Source organism: Leptodactylus fuscus, chromosome 6 (genome assembly GCF_031893055.1).
Source record: "Leptodactylus fuscus isolate aLepFus1 chromosome 6, aLepFus1.hap2, whole genome shotgun sequence".
In the NCBI taxonomy this organism is placed as follows: domain Eukaryota; kingdom Metazoa; phylum Chordata; class Amphibia; order Anura; family Leptodactylidae; genus Leptodactylus; species Leptodactylus fuscus.
In genome coordinates this window covers 57,544,648-57,565,909 of record NC_134270.1, presented here as the reverse complement: position 1 = coordinate 57,565,909, position 21,262 = coordinate 57,544,648, and the positions used below count along the sequence as shown (strand labels likewise).

Below are 21,262 nucleotides of genomic sequence, written 5' to 3'. Positions count from 1 at the left end.
TGACACCTAACGTTAATAATCAATATTCTACAGTCATAGCCTGAAGCTCTTGGGTCCATGAAAGTGGGTCTTAGGTAATAAAGATCTGCACTCGAATGTGTAAAATCTGTATCTGTATTAGTTCTTAAATACATGTTAAAAAGCTAACGCATTTCACGTCCATGATATTAAAGGGTTCATCCAGGATTTAACAATACTGGTATATTCAGTGTGTGATAGTGGTAGTCAGACCCCAGACCAATAAGTGTAGCAGTCATTTGTAACCATGTATCCGTTTTTTTGGACTGCACCTCAGAGCAGATCTGCTCCATTTACTTTATTCAGGCAGAGGATACTCCTTATTCACCTTGGGGAGACAGTAAAATGCAGCCATCTGTTTAAATTTAGGGCACATAAAATCTAACTCCCTCCTGTTAACGAGGCCAGTTTGTCCCCCTACATCTAGAATGCTGCGCAATTCATTCAAAAAAATCAGAAGTGGGATCATTTGTCAAGATTTCATAGTTATCCTGTAGCTAGACTGTCCATGCATATGTTGACGTAGTCCTCTCTGTTCAGAATCAATATATTGTCCCCCGTATCCTTATTGTACATGCCCACTGTATCCTGTATCCTGATTGTACATGCCCAAAACCACAGAAAGATATATTAACTGTGTTTTAGCCATCATTTGATTATTAGCAGCAGGAAAACTGATATGATATCATGTATGAAGGCTTATACAGTCACAGAACAGACTGCTAATTAGTGTAATGACATCATTACTTGCAAGATACTTTATTATACCTGTGATGTTCATGGCAATTCTCATACCTCATAACTAAAACTATTCTACTGGTTAAACTGGTCAAGCTCTAAATTATCCTCCAAAAATATTAACAATTCTATATGGAAATTAACAACAACAAACATCATCTAAAGAAAAATGTGAGTGAGAAATGCTAAGTATATATTAGCCCTATAGGAGTGAGAAATGCTAAGTATATATTAGCCCTATAGGAGTGAGAAATGCTAAGTATATATTAGCCCTATAGCCTTTGGAAATAAACTCATCATGTCACAGAATATACTTAGGAGTTCCAGAAATAGTAGATATCCGATATAATGTCATCAGAACTGCAACCAATATCTGCAAAAGTATGGGGAATTGAATTTGCAGTCCTATAGCTTAAAACTATATGATATTTATTGTTGTTTTCTGTAAAATTATCTTTTAAAGGTGTTACTCCATCTTAATTCTAACCCCCTACTTAAAGAGAGTATAAGTGTCTTGGCTCTGGGACCCCCCAGCATTCACAAGACCAAGATTCTTCAAGGGTACCCAGGTACCCCATTGTCAAGGTTGTGATGGTAAGCATGTATGCCTCTTATGCTATTCACTACTATGGGACTTCCAAAACAGCAATCTCCAGCAGTACCATAGAAACCAATGAAATGGTGGCCACATGGGAACCACTGCCACATTCACATGGGAAAGTTGATGGCATTTGCAGGTACCCTTTCCTCTGATGACTGCCCACCTTTGTTAAGATGACAGGATAGGTGGCTGGGTGTTGCCAGTTAAAAATCTCATATTGAGTTTTCTTTTAGACTTTTGTTCTGTATTATAAACTGGAAAAACTGCAGTTCAAACCTTCCTTTTTTATTCTGTTAGCCAAGGCTGAACCCTTCCCAGAACTTCTAGGATTATCAGATGACCTGTATACAGTATGAATACAGGAGTATGCTGCAATAGGCACTGTTGACTTATAGACGGAAAAGGTAAAAGGGTATGTAAAATGAACCCAGATGTAGAGCAGTGCATAGTAAATGGTCTGTCGCAATGTAATGTGCAACCTACTTTAATCTAGAGGTTGCCAAATAAAGATTTCTGTAACTGGTATTCAATCTATGTAAACCTAGATGTTTGAGAGACAAGATGCACTAACCAGAGTCTCCCAGCGGAAGATGTTACTGTAGAAGCAAATCCAGTTCTCAGACAGGTAGAGACGTCCCTGAAGTAAGATATCCCTCTGTAGTGCACAGGAGTAATCTGAAAGTGCAAAGATGGCAAAGTGAGCATGCAAGCACACAGGGGAATTACTCATACCAATACTGTGTTCTTATAATAAACACTTTAATGCAACATGGAAAATACATTGCACGACTGTGGCACTGATCCTGTGTTATGGCTTGTATTGTACATCAGCTCAGCTCCTAGTTAGCGCAATATACATCAATATATATAGCTCAATATATTAGACGGCTGCACAGAACCTGTTGTAAAGATGGCACTTCTTAAAAAGGCAAGGTGTGTATATACAGAACATCAGAGATTTCAGTTCAAAAGCTAATAGAATTGGGGATAAAATAATATTCAGTAATGTATTTTAACGTTTGTACACTGTGAATTGGATTTTATATACCTTATATCTATATGTTAACTATAATATGGTCAAAGGTGAACACTTGGAGGTCTGTATAATAGCTGTGTATGGACACCAATAAAGTCTAGTGTATGTCCAGTGTCAGAGTAAAAGAACCAGCCATGTTGGATTACTGCAGCAATCCACCCTTTCATAATTTGGCATTATTTTTAACCCATATGGAAACACACAAGTGGTCCAGGGTGAGGTTGATATCTTGTGGAATTTGGCAGTGAGGTTCCTGTTTGTGCACGATGGGAGTTCTCTTACCTACAATGAGACGCTCAGAGTCTGGCAGCTGTTTAAAGAGTTTCCGAAAATCCTCATTTCTCTGTTTATATGTTGGACTCAATACCTGGAAAGACAAACCTTTAATATTTAGATACAAAGTCTACAAAGCCGCATACTCAAAAGAGACCAGCAAAACCACAGGCTCTACATGAGGGGAACACAAGAAATAGCATATTGACAGACAGGACATTGAGTGGGAGCCAGTCTACTGAAACCAAGAGCCATGCCAAGTCATCTTCACATTAAAGTTACAATGCAAGCAACTGTATATGAAGGGTTAAAGGATACCTCCATTCTGGCTGTTACCAAAGGCACATGCCCATTAGTTAAGGCAGTGGGATCATCTCTAGGTAACTGTGTAAGATGTACAGTACAGATACTAGCCGCAGACGGGATGGAAGCAGATGGCGAGGCTGCACACAATGCTTTACTGTGTGGTTATTGTACTCAGCAATGGCTTCATCACAAGACATCTACAGAGAGACATTTTCAGGCTACTTCCACATTATACCAGAGGTGTCATATGGGAATTAACCCAACAATTGTGCAATGACTGCAGTTTTGTTTGCGTTTATGGCTGTAAACAATCTGTGATGTATTTGGCCATGGGCTGCTGTAGAACATGAGGCAATGCAGCCCTCGGGAACCACAGGAAAGCTGATATATGTGAAAAGTCTCTGCTTGATGTCCTAATTTCAGGCAATAATATCAAACTGGCAAAGTTTTTCAGCGTAAACGTCACATATTACATAGTGAGGAGACACAATGCACCAGATATTGGATACCACTGCAATACATATGGTTTGTGATGGTAACATTACAGATTATAACAACCACAGAGAATACACAAAATGACTGATCCTGGGGCTGAATGCCCCATTCATTCTCCATTGTGGGTAGTAGTCAGTTGTGCATTGCTGACTTCTGTCTGTGTGATTAATATCTATGACTTATTATATGACATAGTAGAAAATGATATAATAGTGGTAGATAATTCATATAACATAGTAGAAAGCGCAGACAGAAATGGTATATATACCTTACATTATTCTATGACATGGACACCAACCAAACCATTGGCCCTATCATGGTCAGGCATCACAAACCCTTCATACAGCAGTCAATAATTACTATAGATACCCTTTACTATACTATACATACCCGTTAATGTACACATACACTGACATGAGTTATGATTAATGTCCACTGAACCTATCGCCTGGATCACCACACACAGGAAATAGACTTGAAAACAATCAAAGTCCAAAGAACAAAAATGGTGTTAGTCATATTGTCTGGTGTGTGTTGAAATACACTTGCCGAGCTTGCAGCCTCCCCAAAGAGCACATAATAGCATGCTTGGTCCACTTGCACACCTGCAGACTGTGAAAGGCTCTGTATGATCTTTGCATCAGATCTGATAACTGTATGCATGGTCATTTTCCCATCAAAACACAATGGAACCCTACAAACACCACTGTAAGTCAATGGAAGTCTGCTGGATGTCATTGATGTCTGGCCTGCAATACCTTGACTGAGTATCACAGCTTTTATTATAGACCTTTAGTTACCTGTCACTTTAGGGCCGATGCAGGAAATCTACATGAACCCCAAATACATTTATCCCAGTATCTTCTTAAAGGCAACAGGAAGCTTGAGATTTGCAGCTGTATCCAACAACTTATTAAAGGCAAAAACCATCTGGATAATGGATAGTAGTGAAAGAACATACACAACACTATACATAACCTGACCTAGTGGGGACCTTTAGTGGAGTCAGCAAAATCTCCAACAAGTGCAAAAATCTCTCCACCATATCCCATCAGCTTTACTTTGAGATTTATATACGTGAACAGGGTAAGACATCTCAATGACTGTGGGTGACGGTGACTGACAGGTTATTAGAAGCTACAGTCTCATGACATGACAACACACAGAGGTTCTGGACTACACTGGAGTGATGTAGGAACAAGAAAGTCTTAAAATTAATGCTTTACTCTTAAGAAACCACTTTGAAGGGCTTGGTTAAAAAAAAAAAAGCAAAAAAACAAACAGAATCTTCAAGAAATGTTATACGAGGCAGTCCACCTAGGAAAAGGATTCTCCATCACTGGACAAACCAAGTCCTAGTCTCAGTCCCAGTCTGCTGGACATCAAGAAAAAGGACTGGCTAAATACAACCCTATATAAAGACACGTTAACAAAACGATTCTTCCAGTCTCAGGGTGCATTTATTTGTACAAAACCTCTGACTATCGGCAAATTATTATAGTACTGCTTTAGATACACCGCATGGTAATCCCTGCAACTACTGTATGGATGGACAACTCTTCCATTGGTGAAATTGGTTTATCTTCTGCCTGCAGGTAGTGACATGGAAGGGGGCTTACGTTGTTCCTCAGCAATTCACTTTCCTTTATATCTAGGTCTCGATGTATCTCCTGTCTAACTTTATAGAGTAATGTAATGCCGTTGCAATGTCTGTAATACTAATGTTGTTTTAAAAACTGGAATAAACAGACTAATAAAAAAAGAAATGGTATGTACAATGCAGGAAATAAGAAACCTCTTCTGACTGACTTCTGTGCTAGTTTTTAATATTGGAAAAAGAAGGAGAGCAAAAACCACCTGTCCGTCTCATCATCTGCAACCTTTCCAAGACATGTTATGATGCATGCGGCTGTGACAGACCGTCTGCCAGACCAAGTATGCTGAGCACACGATATATAGAAATCCATCCGATGTTCTGTACACCCATCCCACTCACAGCAAACGCTGCACCACATTCATATGAGTCACAGTGTGCCACCAACATGAACACTGCCACCTATACATAGACTATATAGAACAGAAGGGGATTCTCTGCATTCTTCACATAGTCTCTTATGTATAGTCAACCCCTAGAAGGGAATCACTTCCACATCTCAGATGGATGGACAGGGTCAGGGAGTCTTAGAGGTTAATGTAAACTTCAGGCCCCCTTGCTGGTCTGGCTTTTAGATGTAGTGTCATCTTACCTATTAGACACTATTTTTGCAGGAGCTATGTAATTGCATGATGCCATGATGCCACATACGCACAGATTCTAGGAGCAAAATTATTCAGGACTATATGCAGAAATCCCCTAAAGTTTTCTACATTGCTGATATTGTTCCATGCTGATAGGTGATAAAGGTCAAAGAACAGAGGCAGCGGTCTGCACACAGGAGACATTTATACTATACTAGCTGGTACCCGCGACTTCGTCTGCGGTGATTGTAGAAGTGGGTATATACAGGCGTGGGTAAGGTTTTCGTACTGTGTATAAGGTATGGGATATAAAATGTAACTGTGTATCTTGTTTTTGCTGTAATTCTGAGAATACGTGAGACTTTTGTGTTGAATGTAATTTGTATTTCAGCTGCTATACAGTGTTGTGAGAAACTGTACATAGTGTCTTTGGGACAGAGGTATTTCAAGTGAATATACTTCGATATACGACATTGTGTCAGTAAAATCATAGGGCACTGAATATAAGCACATAAACCTACACAAGACACTTAGGGGGCGCTCACACTACTATTAGAGATGAGCGAACAGTGTTCTATCGAACACATGTTCGATCGGATATCAGGGTGTTCGCCATGTTCGAATCGAATCGAACACCACGTGGTAAAGTGCGCCAAAATTCGATTCCCCTCCCACCTTCCCTGGCGCCTTTTTTGCACCAATAACAGCGCAGGGGAGGTGGGACAGGAACTACGACACTGGGGGCATTGAAAAAAATTGGAAAAAGTCATTGGCTGCCGAAATCAGGTGACCTCCATTTTAGACGAATAGTGGATTTCAAATCCGGGTCATATGAGAATGTGAACTTTGTGACTATGAGACAGGGATAGCTGTACAGGCAGGGATAGCTAGGGATAACCTTTATTTAGGGGGGAATGTTATTAAAAATAACTTTTTGGGGCTCTATCGGGTGTGTAATTGTGATTTTTGTGAGATAAACTTTTTCCCATAGGGATGCATTGGCCAGCGCTGATTGGCCGAATTCCGTACTCTGGCCAATCAGTGCTGGCCAATGCATTCTATTAGCTTGATGAAGCAGAGTGTGCACAAGGGTTCAAGCGCACCCTCGGCTCTGATGTAGCAGAGCCGAGGCTGCACAAGGGTTCAAGCGCACCCTCGGCTCTGATGTAGGAGAGCCGAGGGTGCACTTGAACCCTTGTGCACCCTCAGCTCTGCTACATCAGAGCCGAGGGTGCGCTTGAACCCTTGTGCACACTCTGCTTCATCAAGCTAATAGAATGCATTGGCCAGCGCTGATTGGCCAATGTATTCTATTAGCCTGATGAAGTAGAGCTGAATGTGTGTGCTAAGCACACACATTCAGCTCTACTTCATCGGGCTAATAGAATGCATTGGCCAGCGCTGATTGGCCAGAGTACGGAACTCGACCAATCAGCGCTGGCTCTGCTGGAGGAGGCGGAGTCTAAGATCGCTCCACACCAGTCTCCATTCAGGTCCGACCTTAGACTCCGCCTCCTCCGGCAGAGCCAGCGCTGATTGGCCGAAGGCTGGCCAATGCATTCCTATGCGAATGCAGAGACTTAGCAGTGCTGAGTCAGTTTTGCTCAACTACACATCTGATGCACACTCGGCACTGCTACATCAGATGTAGCAATCTGATGTAGCAGAGCCGAGGGTGCACTAGAACCCCTGTGCAAACTCAGTTCACGCTAATAGAATGCATTGGCCAGCGCTGATTGGCCAATGCATTCTATTAGCCCGATGAAGTAGAGCTGAATGTGTGTGCTAAGCACACACATTCAGCACTGCTTCATCACGCCAATACAATGCATTAGCCAGTGCTGATTGGCCAGAGTACGGAATTCGGCCAATCAGCGCTGGCTCTGCTGGAGGAGGCGGAGTCTAAGGTCGGACCTGAATGGAGACTGGTGTGGAGCGATCTTAGACTCCGCCTCCTCCAGCAGAGCCAGCGCTGATTGGTCGAGTTCCGTACTCTGGCCAATCAGCGCTGGCCAATGCATTCTATTAGCCCGATGAAGTAGAGCTGAATGTGTGTGCTTAGCACACACATTCAGCTCTACTTCATCAGGCTAATAGAATACATTGGCCAATCAGCGCTGGCCAATGCATTCTATTAGCTTGATGAAGCAGAGTGTGCACAAGGGTTCAAGCGCACCCTCGGCTCTGATGTAGCAGAGCTGAGGGTGCACAAGGGTTCAAGTGCACCCTCGGCTCTCCTACATCAGAGCCGAGGGTGCGCTTGAACCCTTGTGCAGCCTCGGCTCTGCTACATCAGAGCCGAGGGTGCGCTTGAACCCTTGTGCACACTCTGCTTCATCAAGCTAATAGAATGCATTGGCCAGCACTGATTGGCCAGAGTACGGAATTCGGCCAATCAGCGCTGGCCAATGCATTCTATTATCCCGATGAAGTAGAGCTGAATGTGTGTGCTAAGCACACACATTCAGCACTGCTTCATCACGCCAATACAATGCATTAGCCAGTGCTGATTGGCCAGAGTACGGAATTCGGCCAATCAGCGCTGGCTCTGCTGGAGGAGGCGGAGTCTAAGATCGCTCCACACCAGTCTCCATTCAGGTCCGACCTTAGACTCCGCCTCCTCCAGCAGAGCCAGCGCTGATTGGCCGAATTCCGTACTCTGGCCAATCAGCACTGGCTAATGCATTGTATTGGCTTGATGAAGCAGTGCTGAATGTGTGTGCTTAGCACACACATTCAGCTCTACTTCATCGGGCTAATAGAATGCATTGGCCAATCAGCGCTGGCCAATGCATTCTATTAGCGTGAACTGAGTTTGCACAGGGGTTCTAGTGCACCCTCGGCTCTGCTACATCAGATTGCTACATCTGATGTAGCAGTGCCGAGTGTGCATCAGATGTGTAGTTGAGCAAAACTGACTCAGCACTGCTAAGTCTGCATTCGCATAGGAATGCATTGGCCAGCCTTCGGCCAATCATCGCTGGCTCTGCCGGAGGAGGCGGAGTCTAAGGTCGGACCTGAATGGAGACTGGTGTGGAGCGATCTTAGACTCCGCCTCCTCCAGCAGAGCCAGCGCTGATTGGTCGAGTTCCGTACTCTGGCCAATCAGCACTGGCCAATGCATTTCTATGGGGAAAAGTTAGCTTGCGAAAATCGCAAACTGACAGGGATTTCCATTAAATAAAGTGACTTTTATGCCCCCAGACATGCTTCCCCTGCTGTCCCAGTGTCATTCCAGGGTGTTGGTATCATTTCCTGGGGTGTCATAGTGGACTTGGTGACCCTCCAGACACGAATTTGGGTTTCCCCCTTAACGAGTTTATGTTCCCCATAGACTATAATGGGGTTCGAAACCCATTCGAACACTCGAACAGTGAGCGGCTGTTCGAATCGAATTTCGAACCTCGAACATTTTAGTGTTCGCTCATCTCTAACTACTATTAGTAGTGTCTATTGCTAGCATCCATTACAAAATGTTAACAGATCCGTCATAAATCAGTTAAAAAATCCCATTGATTTCAATGGGATTTAATCTATTGTCTATTAGTGTCTGTTTTCACCGAATCAGTCACATTTTAATTGACATAACAACACAGGGCGCAGCATTTGTTTCCGTTATTTTAGCAGACATAACATGGGGCGCAGCATTTGTGTCCAATATTTGAGTAGACATAACATGGGGTGAAGCATTTGTGTCCGATATTTTTGCAGACGTAACATGAAGTGAAGCATTTGTGTCCGATATTTTATAGACATAATGTGGGGTGCAGCATTTGTGTCCATTCAAAATAATGGACTGATGACGGATGTTGAGCTTCCGTTATTTTTTTCTTAACATTAATGTCTACAGCTCTACGGTAAAAGTTGGTTGAATGTTATACTGTCTGTTATTACTGTCCTCCAGAAAGCAGAACAAAAACAAAAAAAACAACTGTATAAAAATACCGTATGTTAATATGTCCAGTTTTTTTTTTACTGATACATTCGTGTCTATGTCCTTTTTTTTTTTCCAGAATAGACATCCAACGGTAGTGTAAACCCTTAGTAACCATATATCACAGCAAACTTATACTAGTTAGCATCTTAAGGACACTATGTTACTATATGTCTTTATACAATCATGGTTATACAAATGGAGACTACAACATCCCTAGAAGTCTATGGTGCACTACTATGCCTCTATATGCCCTCAATTGAATACACAAAAAACAGTGACCAGCTCGGATAAAATATCATTGGTTCTGGGGGACAATATATATTTAATTTGCAGAGCATATGGACCAACTGCACTGAGGGCGACCAAAGCTGAAGCGACAAAAAGCACCCACAGGGGTGAAGTAGATTTGCAACCATGATACCAGACAAGGCACCAGTAGCGTGGGGCCACACCCTCTGCAGATGCATAACCAAAACTCCTGCCCTGCACCATGTAAACAGATTAGAGAGTTTCAATGTTTGGTTTCTGATTTCTTCTTTTGTTGCTGCAGTACTATATCATTGGAGATTACTAGGGTCTAGCTCTAGTCGCTGTGCCACCCTGCTCTTACTTTTGCATGCCTAGCGAACCCTTATGCTAATTTCCATGCTTTGACTTGGCATCAATAGATCACTGTTACAAGAATGTGCGGAGCCATGTAAGGTTATTATAGTGCACATCTGAACAGCAGCTCCTCACTATTCATATTAGAACATTGACCATGTGTTAGTACAATCTTTCCTGGAAAGCAAGATACACTCACCCCTAACACAGGAATTTAAGCCATGGGGCGGACCCCATTTTCAGCCAGAAAGAGCAAGGGCGAGGACAAGAGGCTGCCCCTTTTATAGGAGGAGGCACAATCACCAAAACATAGGAAAACAACATGTGAACACTCCTATGACACAGGCCATGTACTCACATCATGTATACACACGTGTAGTAATTCTACTAGACATAAGGTGACACCTTACAGCATATGTATGGTTATATGATCTGTGTGTAGTGAGGTGCAGATGCTACAAGTGTATTTTCATTGTTTGTACATAGAAATATGTTGTAGCCGTGTCTATTTATGTGTATATAACTATGCGTAGGATGTAAACATGCAAAGTTCTGGAAGTATGAAACTGGCACTCACAGCTGGCACATCTTCATGTTCTGAGCTGCTCTGGACATCATACTCCTGGACAGTATACTGGAATTGGTCCATATACCACAGCAAGGCGTCTTCCTGTAGAGAGTCCGACTGCCACTCTGCCAGGCAGTCATCTGTATCCGTCATCTGCTGCTCCATATAGTCTTCATCATACATCATGTCAAATGTTTCAATTCCTGCCTCTTCCTTCATCTTCAGACTGAGCGCCCCGTCTCAGGGGATTTTCTTTCTTAACAAACGTTCTAAAAACTTTACTTGTTGGTCCTCCAAAAAACCATAGGACTATCCATTAAGTAGAGGAGAAGAAGAAGTTGTGGGTGCTCTGCACAGTGTCCCACTCACACTATAGCTCTCCTTTACACCCGCTCATACAACTACTAGTCACTCCCTCCTCCAGGAACACCACGTGGGTCTGTGCCCTACAGTAACCCTGGCTGTGTCAGTACAGCCCCTAGCAGATGTTATCCCACAGAAGAACACAGCAGGAAGAAGAAGGAAGCATGTGAGATAAACACAGGCAACCCCAGCAGCAGAAGAATCACCCAGCAAGGAGTCACTACAGTGCACTGAACCTCACTCTGCCCACTGCAGCTATACGGCCAGGCTCCCCAGCATGGAGAAACTGCTGGAAGGGTTACTGACCGCACGGCTCTACCTTACCCAGTGATCGAAACCTTAAGCAAACTCACCCGATCATTAGTCACTCGCAGGTTTCAGTCTCGATCAATAACTGGCAACAATGTCCTATAAAAACTGAAACCTGACCTATAGCTCATAGCACTCCGCAATGTAAATATTAACCTCCTGGACGTACCAGGCTCCAAACTTACAGATAGATGACAGACTAGTGGCTTCCCAGCTGCCGGGAAACTAGAAGTCCCAGCATGCCTGGACAGATTCTTACCTATATTTCTATTCTATATCTCATGCTTGGGCGCTGGTCACATTTATGTTAGGTAGAACTTATCACTTGGATTACTAAAGTGCATAGACTTGCCAGTTCTTTTCCATTGGAGGAGACAAGTGGCTGCCAGACTCAACTGGCAACAATCTTAGGAAAATCAATTGAAGAGTGGAAATCCTGTCTGATCGCCATTTTCAGTAAGATATGGGGAGCAGGGGTGAACTGATCGGAAAGAAATGACATCCAGTTAACTATAATGGGACCTAAAGACAAATATACTATGTCCATAGATAGCTTAGTTCCATAAACGTATTGATTATCAAGAATTGACACCAAGGGGAATTACATTGGTTAGTGGGACACTCAGAAGCATTATACTGTGGGGTGGGGGGGCACTAATGGGCAATTACACTATGCGGGGTACTAAGGAGCAATAGTTCATTATAATTCTATATAACATGTGGAGGCCACTAATAGGGCATCATAATATTTGTGGGACACGTGGCTCACTGGTTAGCACTCTGACCAAGGACAATATCTTGTACATTCTCCTCATGCTTGCGTGGGTTTCCTCCCACAGTCCAAAGACATACTGATAGGAAATATAGATTGTGAGCCCTATAGGTAAGCTAAACTAATACATAATGCTCCTTAATGCCCCCACACAGTATAAAGCTGCTTAGTGCCCCCTCACTAGCTAGTGACACAGACCCCTCTATTGCAATTGACCAAAAGGGAAGATTAAGTTAATATGAAACAGATTTTCTTAATATTTCTTGTTTAAACCTGGTGCACGTCTTATCATCCAGAAAATAATGGACATGTTCATCTACTATTCAGCTCGGATCTCCTCCTCGGGATCGTATACGCGGCATAATTTTGCAGCCGCAAAATCACGGCCGCAAAATAGCGCCACGTATACGATCCCGGCTCCCATTGAAATCAATGGGAGCGTATACGGCGCTCAAAATCTCACACGGCGTATACGTGCCACATCACGCGGCACGTTACTCCGTGTGAACTCCCCCTAATACAGACATAAACCACCACACAAAACCCCCACCCACAATGTGTCCATTTCTTATGCCATCAAGGGTACAAACAGCCTGTTAAGCAATTAGTCATACAATAGACACACAATGAGAATGTCAGGTATACATGGAACATACAACCCAAGCAAGGAATTCTGCCTTTCCCAAACTGTGCTGTTCCAGCAAAGTTAAATCAACCCCAACCTACACCTCTCTAGGCGCCAGTTCTGATGTATCTATCTATGACACCCATACTTAAGTTGCCCCTTCTTCATATGTAATAACCAATTACTTTTGTCCATATACTCTAGTGAAGAGACCCTTGTCACCCAGTCATGTAGAGCCATATAAAGCATTCTGGTGACCACCAGCTTATCCAGGTTCATTTATCAGCAGATCTTTACACACACTCCAAAAAACACACAAACGGGGAAAAAAACAACAAACCAATGTTAACTGTTAATACTGGCCACGACGTACCTCCAGTGTATTTCCAACTCTGGACATAACCACATCCATGTGTCATATACCTATTTACTGGGACTGACACCATAAGCATTATAGAGAACACCAATATCAAAAAGACATTTGGGTACTTTAGTACTTCAGCCAAGGAGATATATAGAAAACAATCTATGAGCCTCAAAATGTCTTGCCAATGACCGTCTTCTATAGGGTCAATATCTCCCTCCAACTGGACTTTTCTATGCACTGGATGTTTAGTCAGAGCAGGATCTGAATTGGGATATAATCCCGGTCGAGTCATCTGATGGCTGCTTTGTTTAAGAATACAGTAGTATGCAAACTGCCCATGAAAGTCATGGCAGATCTGTAAATACATATGGAAACCGGCGGTGGAGAACAACTCTTGCAAGCTGCCTACCCATGCAGCCAGAGATATCCTTCTTATACTCCTAAGTTTCCACCTTTCAAAGTGCTGTAGCCTAGGAGTATTCTACAGAGAAGTGTATGGATGACACCTTTGATTCCCTGCAACTCCTGAACCTTCCACCACATGTGGTCCTAAATCTCTTTGTCTCTAGATTCTCCTACAGCCTGGAGGTATCTAGATGATGTTGCAATAGTTTATTTGCAGGTCAGCACCCTCTCCATCCCAACGTCAAGTGTGTTGTAGATTTGCTGCTAAATAATATACCCATGGGTTGGGTACAGACAACCCCCCCTCCTTTGCCCTCTGAAGTGTCTCCAGCTTGATACATGCCAAGTGACCCCACCAAATCAATTCTATATAGGCCATTAATTCTGTAAAAGAACTGGAGTGGGATCCACACAGCGGTATTATGCAGCAGGTACAAGAATAAAGGCATCTAAATCATTTTGATTAGATTTGCCCTTCAAAGCACCCATCACAAAAAGAAAATTAGGACAATGCTTTAAATTCTGTACGAAACTTAGCTAGAAGAGGGGCCAAGTTAAGCCTCTCAAATTCCAATGGGGAGGCAGACACAGCGTTTCCTTACACAGCAGGAGAACTGCAGCTCAGCTCCATTCAAGAGAAGCCATCTCCTGGCATAGTGGACATGTCCTGCATCTGAATGCTCTAATATGTACAAACGTAGATATATATTGTGTATATACACTCACCGGCCACTTTATTAGGTACACCTGTCCAACTGCTCGTTAACACTTAATTTCTAATCAGCCAATCACATGGCGGCAACTCAGTGCATTTAGGCATGTAGACATGGTCAAGACAATCTCCTGCAGTTCAAACCGAGCATCAGTATGGGGAAGAAAGGTGATTTGAGTGCCTTTGAACGTGGCATGGTTGTTGGTGCCAGAAGGGCTGGTCTGAGTATTTCAGAAACTGCTGATCTACTGGGATTTTCACACACAACCATCTCTAGGGTTTACAGAGAATGGTCCGAAAAAGAAAAAACATCCAGTGAGCGGCAGTTCTGTGGGCGGAAATGCGTTGTTGATGCCAGAGGTCAGAGGAGAATGGCCAGACTGGTTCGAGCTGATAGAAAGGCAACAGTGACTCAAATAGCCACCCGTTACAACCAAGGTAGCCAGAAGAGCATCTCTGAACGCACAGTACGTCGAACTTTGAGGCAGATGGGCTACAGCAGCAGAAGACCACACCGGGTGCCACTCCTTTCAGCTAAGAACAGGAAACTGAGGCTACAATTTGCACAAGCTCATCGAAATTGGACAATTGAAGATTGGAAAAACATTGCCTGGTCTGATGAGTCTCGATTTCTGCTGCGACATTCGGATGGTAGGGTCAGAATTTGGCGTCAACAACATGAAAGCATGGATCCATCCTGCCTTGTATCAACGGTTCAGGCTGGTGGTGGTGGTGTCATGGTGTGGGGAATATTTTCTTGGCACTCTTTGGGCCCCTTGGTACCAATTGAGCATCGTTGCAAAGCCAAAGCCTACCTGAGTATTGTTGCTGACCATGTCCATCCCTTTATGACCACAATGTACCCAACATCTGATGGCTACTTTCAGCAGGATAATGCGCCATGTCATAAAGCTGGAATCATCTCAGACTGGTTTCTTGAACATGACAATGAGTTCACTGTACTCCAATGGCCTCCACAGTCACCAGATCTCAATCCAATAGAGCATCTTTGGGATGTGGTGGAACGGGAGATTCGCATCATGGATGTGCAGCCGACAAATCTGCGGCAACTGTGTGATGCCATCATGTCAATATGGACCAAAATCTCTGAGGAATGCTTCCAGCACCTTGTTGAATCTATGCCACGAAGAATTGAGGCAGTTCTCAAGGCAAAAGGGGGTCCAACCCGTTACTAGCATGGTGTACCTAATAAAGTGGCCGGTGAGTGTATATATATATATATTGTTGTATATATATAATACAACATTACAGAATGTAATAGATAGTACCCTTGCACATTGTGGTTTTTAAGGTTACAATATTATATTAAGAGTTTAAAAATTTCATGGATGTCCCTGCGTTCGAGGAAGAATCCACACAGCAGTTTATAGGCCCTGTGAGAAGGTGACAGGCAGAGTGATGGAATCACGGTATATCTCCCCCAGGCTTCTGACATACTGTATGTGTAGTCCAGTGCGGGTCTTGAATAGCCCTCAGCCCCAGGTTTGTGTCCTGGGCTCATTACTGGGCCATAAAAGGTTGCAGAGCCTGCACTTCAGGGAGATCCTGGGAGTGAGAGGAGTCGCCTGGGTCTGTCCTGAAACAGAGTCTGGTGAGACTGTACTGTGTTACTTTGTTTTGTTTGAGTGCTTGGGAGTAAGCCCCATGTATAGTTCGTTTTCACGGTTTAGTTAGAGCTCGGATGAGCAGGGTTTTGTTTGCAGTTAAGGCTGTATTTTATTTTGTACCTGAATTGAACGTTTATATATTTTGCTGTTTTTCTAAATAAACCTGTTTGCACCAGACATCGTGTCCCTGTCTCTGACTGGTTGGGTCCGCACCATCGCTGCTACAGAACTACCTTTCCCACAACACACTACAAAAAAAATCTAGAGAACGTCTGGAAAAAAATGAAGCCTGAATCAACATATCCTAATGCTAATTCATATATTACTATGAATTACGGTTTTATATATACATGTAAGGAAATCATACACGTAATGTTTCATTTTTTTCAATTTTTTTTTTTCTGTACTCAGTTATCAAATAAAATCTCCCTTTTTAATGAGTCCTGACCTGTAAACAGGTTGGGTTTCCATTCACTATCCACAAGCAGGTACATATATGTTATTGATGGAGGTGAACCGCACCAGGTGTTTATAATAAAGCGATAAAGCCTCTCATTGTACCTTATCTCGACATCTCAGCTAAGTCACTATTAAACTGACCCGCCAATTGATGATCGAGATAAAGTTGCTTACAATGGAAATGAGGGCAGTATGTGGAAGTTGACTTTGCACATGTGCCCCTAGCAGAGGTGCACTCACTACAGTAGTGCAGGTTATTGCTGGCTCACACTCAATGTTTATGAGAGATAAGGACCTGAAAGAGATAGAACATTAACTGTATGGTAAACACACAGAGCTGGGACAGGCTGGTACCTCCTGGCAGGGAATGGACGGGGGTGGGGGAATCCTCCTAAATGACAGATGGGGTTAGGCTGTGCCCCAATTAGAGGAGTTGACGATTGCAGAGTCATAAATGCATTTGCAACATAATAAGGAAATATGTATTACAGTATAGGTAAGAGGAAGGGGAAAAGCTGGAGGGGTTCAGTGCTGGGAGGGGTGAAATTAATATAATATTTAGTAAGTGTAGTATACTAAACATAAGATGGGGAAGCTGGAGGAAGCGGGGTATATCATCAATGTAGGACAACTGTCCGCATCTCCTACTAATAGCACTGCTCCAATGGAGAAGGAAGACGATCGGGAAGAGTACTAGGGGGAATCTTACTCTGCGTATGTGCTGCCGTTCATGCTGAGGAAAAGAAAACAGGAGACATGACAACATGCAGTAACAGAGAAAACCTGACAACAGAGACATTCATAGGGGAGTGCACACATCCTAAACTTTCCATTACATTGTACTGACTACCAGTATTGCTCCTCTTTAGCAGATTACATGGCACTGCACACAATGGCCTCTTTCATTGTAAAAAGAGGCCTCTTATTAGTTATAACTAATGAGGGATTTTGCACTGTGTATATACACGCATAGTAATGCCTGTCCAACAGTCTAAGAAGCTGAATCTATGCCAAAGACCCATATCCATACAATATTGGTCAGTTGGTTGGGCAATGGGGGGATGGGGACAATGCAGGTTCGGAGGCTAGCAGATCTGCAGTAGATGAGAGTACGTTAACAGCAATGCCCACAGTAAACCTGACACGGACATATCAGTGTTTCTGACTTTGCACAGTCTTATTTGAAGAGGTTGTCTAACTGTATAATATTTCCTGCATTATTATGATTAATATTTTTTTAAGTTATTTTAAACACACCATAGAACTCCCCAGTATAAACCCCTTCCCTCCCCAGTGTGTCTGTGAGATGGTCCATGCTGTGTACTTCCCAAAGTGATGACTATCAAGTGACCACTACAGCCATCGCTGGCCTCAGCAGTACCTAACCCCATTACAGTTACGGCCAGTGACTGGTTACGGTGGTCCCATACAATGAAACACATCATCACTTCTGGAAAGAAAACCACCATTGCATGTAACATAGGATGATAACCAGAGACATACAGTATTGGCCCCACCAGAGGATGCCTTTGTGGGGTAATATTCTAATATGATGACGGGATACAACATGGCCCCTGAGATGTCAAGCTACAGCAAAGTGTTAGTCTACACTAAATAAATGGTTCTGGCACACCATCATCAGTATTATTAGTTCACAAATAACTTAATACTGTATTTCTCAGTGACATGACCTGAGTTTGCAAAACCACCAGAGTACGCCACCATGCAATCTGGAAAGCCCTCAGCGGTGCCCTCATAGTATGCTTCTGGGCTCCAACCATAGTACTATGGTTTAGTACAGGGGATAAGGTATTATGGCCAGATTACAAAAGTAACCGTGGTCCCCTATTATAACAATACTGGCCCTCAAGGTACCAGAGTCGGACACTGCAAACAGCAGGCAGAGGTTTTACTTCCCATAACTCATAAACCATCAGCAGCAGCGTATACAACTAATAGCAAATGTTATACGAACAGAACTGTCTAAAGGACCTCTAAATAGAAGACTTTTAGGGCTGAAAGACTTGCTAAGATTAACTTGGTACACCTGGTACTATTATAGTGTACACAGCCACGGTGCAAGAGGATGCACTATTCTGTGAAAATAGAGAATACACTGAAAACTAGAGAATGCAAAGAATTAAGAGAAAACCAGAAGCTAAGGCAGTGAGATAAGAAGGTGGGGGAGGGAAGTTTGCCCCTCAGGTCATGGGACAACGTCCATATTTAGTTGAGGGGCTCAGAAAACAGGATAAGCCATTTATTCATGCTGGAGCTTAGAAATGAACTGGTCACTGGCGTGAAGGTCTGACATACAATGGGGTTTATTTTCTGACACGTGACAAGAGCTAAATCGATTCTCTGAAGTGACTATGGATGTGATACGTCTTCTGGCACAGGGCGGTCTTTATCAGTGGACGGTTACAGCAGAGGGTCAGGACATGTCAAACTGGAAACTTCAGTGAACTGGCTGGAAGATCCATATGATCAATGATGGTCTTCTTTCATGAGAAACTGACTGTTTCTGCCCAAGGGAAGAGGTAGCAAGATCTGACCTGTATATGACTTAAGAGTCTTCTTCTCTATTATTATACTTGCTATTGTTGTAGCTCCATAAAATAGGTATCGACAGTATAAAATACAGTTGTGCTTTCTTCCAAGCTGCACTACTAGTCATGAATTTGCAGCAGACTATCACAGACGGTCACAGAATGGAAACATCACTGTTTAACCGTCCCGAGCATCCGCCCTGCAGCTATGGCAGATGGGCATGGCCCAGCCCTTGGATGTTTAAAAGGAAGTTTCCAGCAGCATTACTGAGCAATGGAAACACAAAGTATATTAGAAAAGTTAGTAGGGTATTGTTTACAATGAGAATATGGCACTAAATAATTTAGGACAGTGTTTCTCAACATTTTCAAGCCAAAAACTCCCTTACTCCAACAGAGTACCCCCCCCCCCTCCCAACTGTGCTGGTTGACATGTGACAGATCCCGCTCCTGAGAAACAATAAAGGTGTGCCAAGCAAATCCTCTGCGGGAACCTATGGGGGAGACATGTTAAAAGTTGTGAGGGTCTTATGGCTTCCAATTTGACTTAGACTTCTCATAGAGTGGGAGCTATTTGTTTATTCAGCAGATCCCCCGCTGCTGTTAAGGGGACTCATCCGGTTAACCCTGACTTAATGTGCTCTGATATCTGCCTCTGCTTGGCCATCGTGCCTCATTATTTAAAGACCATGGTCTGTCTGGGTGGCACTGGCCCCATATCTGCTACCTCGAGAGCCATGGTTCCATGCCATGGCACATATCCCCTGACACTGCGTGGTGTAACCCCTGGGTAGGAAAAGTATGATCTAAAATACAATTGATATACCTAGGTGAAATATGAAGTCTTCCCTTCAAGTGTTGTGCCAGTGAAAAAAAATCACTGCCTGTGGGATATTCCTTTCAATCGCAGGCACCATTTTGCCAGGAACTACAACCAATAGCTCCCAGAAGGTTTTCTGGTTTTGCAGACCCCATGCTTGGTCTTCTTGTGATGCAATATGAAGCACAAAGATTACAGCAGTTGTATCCTCCATGTAGGACTTCTTGTTAGGAGCCTTACATTTTCCATGAGTAATGCTGCTAATAGTCCAGTGCCATTTATGAGGTGTGAAGGAACTTGCGTTATTCGAGGTGCTTCATTCATATTCATAGGAATAGCATAGGACTAGATCAATAATTTGGTTGCTCCACTTTCTCACAGGTTTCAGTGGCCAGCACCATTTTATGTTTCATCATTAGCTGATATCCCGGCATTGCTAGCTATGCCCTTTTCCTTGCATATAGTTAATCCACATAAGTGGGTTACTTAATTCTTTTAAATCTTAGTACAAGATCTGAACATAAAATGTAAAGAGTGTCTTCTTTTTCTCTTTGTCTCTATGAGGTATGATCAAGCAGCTTCACATGGGCTATTTTGGTTCTTCCATTGAAATAACGGCTACTAATAGATGCAGCCAAGAACATTATACAGTATTGGACAGGCCAGTGATCATTCTAATAGATCTGGGTCTTGCTTGTCACCGATGTTAAAGAATGTGCTCCTCCTCTGAAAATAGTACAGCCTGACCTAATCTCTCGTGCTGTTTATTTGTAGAACGGCAGAGCGGGGTGGGGTGGGGTGGTGACTGCACCCCTGGAATGGAACCAAGAAGACATGGATGAATTTACTCTGTGGACTCCGGGGAGGAGCTGGCCTATCCCTGAACTGTTTATATATAGGAAGTCTATGAAAGAAGGAATCCTGGATGTAATACACACCACTTGACACCACTAGGGAAGTGTTTGTTATAGAAATTATACAATATACTGACTTCCTGCCGCTATGACAGCTAGGGATACAGAGCTTTTCTAGGTCACACATATATATTGCAATACTGTCATCTATCTTACCGTTCAACTTATAACTCGAGAACAGACTGACATTTTGCTAACATTATGTATCAGAATATTGTAATAACCGTTCTGTACTAACATCATTTATTAGGACTCCTCTTCCCTCTAAATAGTTTCATGCCAGAATTCTTTACTAACATGGAGTATCAGTTTACTGACTTCATGTGTACACAGAGAGATATGAGAGATATTACATAGTATATTGTGTAATATTAGGCTAGTCCTTATCTTTATAAATGCATGGGGGTTTTATAGGATCAAGGCTAGTTCTCCATATTGTATGATGACTTTATAGCTACATTGTAACAACATAAATGTCGGCCACCTTTGTCATCAGGCTTGTATCATTACTGACTTATTAGGAAAG

General features: G+C 42.9%; 1 protein-coding gene across 13 annotated transcripts in view; it reads right to left on the bottom strand.

The window, feature by feature from the left end:
- GRAMD1B (GRAM domain containing 1B) overlaps positions 1 to 21,262 on the bottom strand; it is a 193,296-nt gene that overhangs the window by 16,805 nt on the left and 155,229 nt on the right. For 9 of the 13 annotated variants that reach the window (XM_075280025.1, XM_075280029.1, XM_075280027.1 and 6 more), the window contains 3 exons: positions 17,163 to 17,186; positions 2,676 to 2,760; positions 1,929 to 2,032 (listed from right to left, as the gene is read on the bottom strand). In XM_075280025.1, coding sequence (XP_075136126.1) covers positions 1,929 to 2,032; positions 2,676 to 2,760; positions 17,163 to 17,186 — 213 coding nt within the window. Of the gene's footprint in view, positions 1 to 1,928; positions 2,033 to 2,675; positions 2,761 to 10,822; positions 11,867 to 17,162; positions 17,187 to 21,262 lie in introns of those variants that run through there. The other 4 variants (XM_075280028.1, XM_075280030.1, XM_075280035.1 and 1 more) reach the window with 2 other exon arrangements.